The sequence below is a fragment of the Xyrauchen texanus genome, chromosome 27 (genome assembly GCF_025860055.1).
Source record: "Xyrauchen texanus isolate HMW12.3.18 chromosome 27, RBS_HiC_50CHRs, whole genome shotgun sequence".
Taxonomy (NCBI): domain Eukaryota; kingdom Metazoa; phylum Chordata; class Actinopteri; order Cypriniformes; family Catostomidae; genus Xyrauchen; species Xyrauchen texanus.
In genome coordinates this window covers 18791542-18799067 of record NC_068302.1, presented here as the reverse complement: position 1 = coordinate 18799067, position 7526 = coordinate 18791542, and the positions used below count along the sequence as shown (strand labels likewise).

General features: G+C 39.2%; 1 protein-coding gene across 2 annotated transcripts; it reads left to right on the top strand.

Moving 5' to 3' along the window:
- The first annotated feature begins 235 nt into the window (after window positions 1–235).
- Window positions 236–4074, top strand: LOC127621165 (epigen-like). 2 transcript variants are annotated; one of them, XM_052094661.1, is made up of 5 exons: window positions 236–373; window positions 490–603; window positions 2608–2725; window positions 2821–2973; window positions 3507–4074. In XM_052094661.1, the coding sequence occupies exons 1-5, from the start codon at window positions 337–339 to the stop codon at window positions 3559–3561; spliced, it is 477 nt and encodes a 158-aa protein (XP_051950621.1). In that variant the 5' UTR covers window positions 236–336; the 3' UTR covers window positions 3562–4074. The 2 variants fall into 2 exon arrangements, with proteins under 2 accessions (XP_051950621.1, XP_051950622.1); XM_052094662.1 differs by having other exon boundaries at window positions 273–373; window positions 493–603.
- Window positions 4075–7526: the final 3452 nt, after the last annotated feature.

Genomic DNA, 7526 nt, shown 5'->3' with positions numbered 1-7526 from the left:
AAAACGTTAACTCTCTGACTAACTATGTCAAGAATTAAGAGTATGCTTTTGCTGCTGCATTCAAATTCTTTGATCTTGGCAAAAAATATGGGGGCAAAAACATGCCTGTGCATGCTGCTTTCCTGTGGATCTGGAAGTGATGCAGAGAATTATAGAGGTGTGGGGAGAGAGGAATCCGGATTCAAATGTTGTTACTTCAAACTGTTAAAACGATTGGCTGTCATAAGTGACGCAAAAGAAGGATACAGAAGGATGGTATAAATTGTAGGAAAAGTATTTTAATCTGGAGAGCAGCAGAATTTTCCAGTCTAATTAAACCTCTGCTTGGACCACAGCATGACACAACAAATATATAAAAGGCATTTGCATCATGGTAAGTCACTTGCAATAATACTTTTCATTCTATACAATAGACCCACAATAATGTCTTCTGATTTAAATACAATATAAGTAAACTTTTATAGTTATTTCTCTGTATTCTTAAAACAGCAGCAGTACTTGGATTGACTCTGGTGTTAACCCTCTTCTGTGGATATGGAAACGCTAAGGAGGTGTCAGAGGATGTTCTCCTATTCAACACAACACTGGACCAGCTTTTTAGTGGTTAGTAGGCTACTTTTTAAAAGTTTTACATCTGTAACTTAATTTCATGGGATATTTTACTTTTTTCTGTTTATCATGTTTAATCATGTTATTCATATGCATTAAATGTTCTTCTTGTAATATAACAAAAACTTAAAGGTGTTGTAAAGGATTTTTTTCATGGAAAGGTATGAACATTTTTTTTACTACTCCCTGAAAGATATTAATGAAATAAGTGTCATGAGATATCTCACCGGGCTCTATAACAGCTCCAGACAGTAAACAGCAAACAAAAATGTGGCCGCAGTTCGTGGACAATGATGCTTTCTGCCTGTCAATCATTTTGCACATCCTCATAGTAGTAGTTGTAGTTGCAGCGAATTATTGAGGCCTTATGCCACTTTTATGCCATGTTGCTCATAACAGTTTTCAGTTGAGGGCGCAATGTTGCTGCTGTTGTTTTTGACAAAATAAGCTTATGTGGTATCTTTGTAGTGCAGGTGTAAAGTGGGTATAAGGCAAAGGAGGAGGTGAGAACCGGCATGACAATATAATAGTTTTAATAATTATTTTATCCAAACCAAAAACTCACTAACATAAACACGAAGAGCAGCTGCCTGTAATTCTCTCTCTCTCAAACCGTCTTCCTGGCCGCCTTTATCCCAGCCCGGCCCCACCCTCTTCCACTCTACACTCCTCCCGGCGTTGCCACAGGCCGGGGAGCCCCCTGCATGACGCACACCCCCCCATCTCCGGAGGGGAGGGCATGTCTTCCGAGACAGGAGGGGAAAACATAAAAATAATAAAACAAAATAGGCAAGGGAAAGGCCAACACGGAGCGACAGGTAGAGGAGAGAGAGAAAAAGGAACTCACCGGTTCTCTGATGCACCGTCGCGTGGTCCTCAATCCCTCCTACACCCTCTCAGGTGGGCGGCAGCCGCTCCTCCCCAGGCAGACGGGAGTCAGATCCAGAACACCCCTCTGTGTTCCCGGCAACTCGTGGGGACACTCCTCTGCCCCTTGCAGTGGCCCTACCGCTCCAGGCGGCCGGGAAGTCGCTTCCCTCCTCCCCTCGTGGACAGCAGTCTTCTTTCGACCACTCTGAATTTCTGGGGAATGGCAGGGCACTCCTCCGAACCTGGCAGTGGCTCTATCATTCCAGGTGGGTGGGGAGTCCATCCCCACTCGCCTCATGGACGGCGGCCATTCCACGCATCCGGGCGGTAGGGATACTCCCTCCCTCAGTGGACAGCAGCAGCGCTCCTCTGGGTGAATGGCAGTGTCGAGGACTCCGTGACAGGCATCCCTCCTCCTTCCCGGGTTTCACCAGTGTAAAGTTGGTATAAGGGAAAGGAGGATGCAAGAACCGGCTTGACAATATAAATAATAGTTTTAATAATAAACCGAACCTAAAACACACAAACATTAACACACAGAGCAGCTGCCTGTAATTCTCTCTCTCTCGAACCATCATCCAGGCCGCCTTTATCCCCCGCACGCCCCTATCAGGCTGACTGGGGACCGGGCATGCATTGTTCCAGCCCGGCCCGCCCTCCTCCGCTCTACAGGGTTTTGGGAAATGTGGGCATGGCTAATCCAACAGCTCATTTTGTAGAAATTCTAGAATGGCTAAAATCGCTTACAACACCTTTAATAAAAAAAATAATAATAATTGTACAATTCCATGTTTGGAACCAGGTCCAAAGAACCATTTTAGGGTTATTTTAATAGAACCCTTAAAAAGGGTCTATATAGAACCTTTTAGAAGTTCCAAATATGAAACGAGCGATATAACCCTTTTTATATAGAACTTTGTCTTCTAAGATTGTAAAAATGGTTCAGCAGTTAGTTCTGATAAAAGACAGATTTGTTATTTTGTTATCTAAAGCACTGAAATTCCTAAGAATGCAAGTTCACAGTTAGGAGACTGTGGCATGTGGACACAAGTCTGAATACCTATCAGTTAAGCTCACAGTCCTTCATGACTCTCTAGTGAGATTTTCTTTGTGCGTGTGTATCTGTAGGAAGTGGACAGGAACCAAAAGTTTTGGCTATACAAAGACCATGTGGTCCTGAACATGATGGATTCTGTGTTAATGGTGTGTGCTCCTTTTCTTCCGACTTTGACACCCCGATCTGCCGGTAAGACCAGTTACTCAAAAAAGCTCCTAAATGATCAGAATACTAAACCAGCTTTCTAAATCATAAATCTTTCTTGACATTTCCACTGTTTGCAGGTGTCACAAAATATACTCTGGTGTGAGGTGTGAACATATGCTTTTGGACACCCAAAGCTTTTCCAGCCATGAAGAAGTCATTGGAATTAGCTGTGGTGTAGTTTTATTACTTGGAACTCTTCTTGGACTACTGTTCTGCTTCTTGAAGAAAAGGTATACTCACTACTCAACTAAATAAAGTGTTCAGTCTTTTACCATACAATTACTACTGCTGTTTTAAATTGTTTAAACAGTAATATTTTACAATAAGGTTGTATACCTTAACATTCATTAACACAATATTTAACACTAACTAACAATACACAAGCATTTATTAATCATGATTAATGTTAATTTATACATAAATAAATTTTTAGCATTAAAAGATATATATGTTAACATTAGTAACTGCATTATGAACTAGCACAAACTAACAATGAACAAAACTATATTTATAAAGTAACTTTATCCAAGATTAATAAATGCTGTAAAACTATTTGTATTTGTTAATGATATATAATTCTTTAAATAATGTTAACATTAATAGAACCTTATAGTGAAGTGTTACCATTTTTACTATGACCATTTATTATCAGGTCTCTATTGTGAAATTGAAGATCACAGAAGCTATAATTTTGTATACTTATAATAAATCTTCACATTTTGTCCTTATAAAATACAAATATTTTCTGATTTGTAATTCACAGATGCCGGAAGTCATCACCACCCTACAAGAACTATGGCTCTGAGAACTCAGTTTAATTTATATAGTGCTTTTAAATAAACTGCTTTTAAGACCAAGACAAGAAGAAGGAAAAACAACAAGGCAGAAGATGACACACTCTAAAAGCAATACACTTTATACTGTGGGGTAACAACAGAAGGACAACACCCTCTAGTTTTTACTACAAACTTATTATATATAAAAAGTTTTTTACTGTTGCTTAGTACTTACTGTAACATTGGCACTGTGATGTAAAATGTGTGACCACACTCACTTGTTTAATATTTAATATATTTAAAAATTGTTAAAGAAAAATAGCATGTATAGCACAATTATCATTCAGATATACTTTTGTTTTTCCATCAGCAAATGCCATATGCTGCTGCCGCAATGAATATATGGCATATAGTGCACAGTCATTTATTGCACAAGGGTAAATAGTAAGTTAATGCTGAATATTAAACCCAAACTGTGCTAATGTATTTGTATCAGAAAATGTATTTATTTATTAAATAACTTGCATAAAATGTGTTCCTAAAATAAAAGAAAATCAGAAAAATATTTTGTTTTTTAAATGACTTCTGCTAGGAATCACTGTTGCATTGTTGGATTAAAACAGAAATATGCACTTTAATTTCAGTTACAAATTCACATTTCACATTTAACAAAAAATGTATTGTAATAATCAGATGTACAGAGCATGTTTTAAAGAGGTATGGTCTACAATTTCTTAGAAAAAATCAAAGGTATTTTTTATTTTTATATAAATACAGTGATTTGGTCAAAAGTAAACGTGTTATTGGACATATCAAATGTTGGTATAACGCGCTCAAGAAGAGACAGTCACAATGTCGAATTAAAACAGCTTTATTAAACAAAAGCAGTGAGGTCGAAGCCAGGGAATCAGTATACAAAGGGGCGAGACAAGCGAGAGGAAAAGACTGGGGATTCTAGGGGAACACTAGAGCTGGCAAAGCGAAGGGGTAAACTAAACAATAACCAACAAGAGTGAAACGAAAGAGTTGTGATATATATAGGGGAAAAAACGAGCGGTGCAGGTGAAAGGAATAACCAGGTGATTGGGACGAGTGCGGGTGAAACTAATAACAGGGAACGTGCACGCTAACAAGGGGACTGTGGAGTTAAATACAGGACGAAATGGGCAAAGAAGAGGTAAGGGCAAAACGGGACAAGGTGAATGTTACAGTTGGACCCGAAGTGTACATGTAACCGAATTGAGCACTGTAAGGGAATTAATGGAAAGGAGGAGGTGAGAACCAGCTTGACAATATAAATAAAATGAAGAATTTAAACGAAAAGACAAACACACAAAGGTGTCGGATAGCTGACCGAAAATCTCTCTCTCTGTCGCACCACCATCCACAGTCGGCCTTTATCCCTATGACTTCTTTCTTCAGAACACAAATGAATATTTTCAGAAGAATATTTCAGCTCTGTATCTCCATACAATGCAAGTGAATGGATGCCAATATTTGGACTCTCCAAAATGCACATAAAGGCAGCATAAAAGTAGCCTAATCCACGTGACTCCAGTGGTTAAATCCATGTCTTCAGAGGGGATATGATGGGTGTGGATGAGAACAGATCAATATTTAATCTTTTTCTCACCCAACCTATCATATCTCTTCAGAAGACATGGATTAAACCACTGGAAATGCAAACTGGCAAAATTGTGTCTAAAAACTTACTTAATATTAACTTCATGTTTAAAGAACTGTTGTATAAAATAAATATCACACTTGGATTTGTGCAGTTGTATTGAATATCACCATGGCTGTTATTTCCTGTAGGTATGATGCTGCGTACTCATTACAACATAACTCATGTGAAATTTCTTAAATGGACGAATCCTAAAGAAATAAATGTTTGGTTTATTACAATTTCATTTATTTATTTTTTATGGTAAATTTAAGTAAACATTTATACCTGCAAGGAGTTGAAGATTACAAACAAGGAATGGATCACCAAAGCTTTCATGATCCCCAAGCCAAGACCCAACGTGATGCCAAAGAGGCACATTAATATGGCAACACATCTAACAATGGCTGTCAAGACATTCCTTTCATCTCTGGAATTCTCTCCTACCCCCCTCCTAACAAGTTTGACCACAACCACCATTGCAATGACAATGTTGACAGCCACAATGATCAGAGTTGGAACCAAAAAGCCTGAAGTGCTTTGGACTCGTTCCAGTTAAGCCAGCATGTTCCATTCCTTGTGATGTAGCTCTTACTTTTTTGGCTGTGGCTATGATGGTAAAAATTGAGATGATGAGAGGTGCACCATAGACCACACTAAAGGCAATTGCCATCATGGTTGTTCTGGACATGAGAGAGAAGACCATGGTGGTAAAGGAGCAGCAGGGCTGAGACCAATATCCAGCAGAAAAGGGCCAGGTAGAAGTGGGTGAAGAACACAACTGCACTACACAGGAAAGTAATGTCCTCTCCAGGCTTGGCAATGGTTGCCCCAATAATGAAAAATATGTCAGCGATCAGGAGAGAAATAGCAACGTTGACAATGGAAACAAGCCACTTACGTGAAGTAACACTTCTCGATATGTCTTTCCAGATAATAACTTATCCTATATCACCCAGTTGAGTCCCATCCTCCATTGCCATTAAAAAGTTTAAAATTCCAGAAAACACAATGAGAGTTTCATGCACATTTCTTTGCATTGTTCTGCAAACTGTGACAGTTTCTGGCCTTTATGGAATGTTTCGTGCAAAGTCTTGCAGGCTTCAACATCACAAGCCTCTAGCTCAGCTATTGCTGCAGTATCTGCTATTGTTTTGCGGTCCATCCCACACTTGTGGTACGCCAGCATTTTGGTGATTCCCTGTTCCAAGTACTGCAGGACCTTTTTATTTATTTGTATTGCATGCTCTGGTAGAAACAATGGGAGAGGACAAAGGTGCATGATTAGTAAGTAACTCAAATAAGACAATCGTCTGTTGTGACAAAATCAATCACATAGAGTTCACTGCCACATATGGTACGACCCCCATTAGGTCCTGATCTCATCATTATTGAGTCTGAGATTACATGAACAAAGTTGGTTACACCAAATATTAATTTAGCTTGCTATGATGTTAACTGAGAAGAGAAAACTATTTATGGCATTGTTTTTGATAAGGTACTCACTAGACAACATTATACAATTTAACATTTTAGTTTCAAAGACTTTTTCCCAGTACTTTAGCGGTAGACCTGAAGGACGCGTATTTCCATGTCTCAATACTGCCTTGACATCGACCCTTTCTACGGTTCGCGTTCGACGGCCAGGCGTATCAGTACAAGGTCCTCCCCTTCGGCATGTCCCTGTCCCCTCGCGTCTTTATGAAAGAAGCAGAGAGGCGATGGCCAAATTTCTTGTCAAGCATGAAGTACTAGGTATGACAGACGAAGCTGAACGTGGCAAAAGCGAGGAGCTAGTGTAGACTAGCAAATAAAACTCCAGCTAGCTAGCTTAACCTTTAAATAGTGTTAGCACGTTCACTTAATTAAGCTATCAATATTAGATAGATATAAATGCCCTTATAAGTAGGGATGGGTACCAAAACCCAGTATTAAACGGGCCCCGATGCTAAATTATTAAAGACTGTAGTATTGATAAGCTCCAACATTATGGTTCTTTTTAACGTTTTGGTGTAATTTATAATCACACTGCTGCAGTCTCTCTACTCTGTTTCGGAGCTGCACTCCACACACACACACACACTAGGGGGACTAGATCCCAACAAACCAAATGTGGGACAAAGAGTAGCTATGTTAATGTGGGACACGTTACCAATGCTGAGAAGTACATTTTTTTTTTTTTGCATTATGTAGGCAGCAAAGACGGTGACATGTCCTCCTATACTTGACCCAAATGTGCGCAGTTTGATTGACATCAAACACAGGCCCTTGATGACAGCCTTCCCTGCTTTCTTCACAGCCATTAGACACAATTATTTTATTGACATTCTAGATTTGTTTCCAG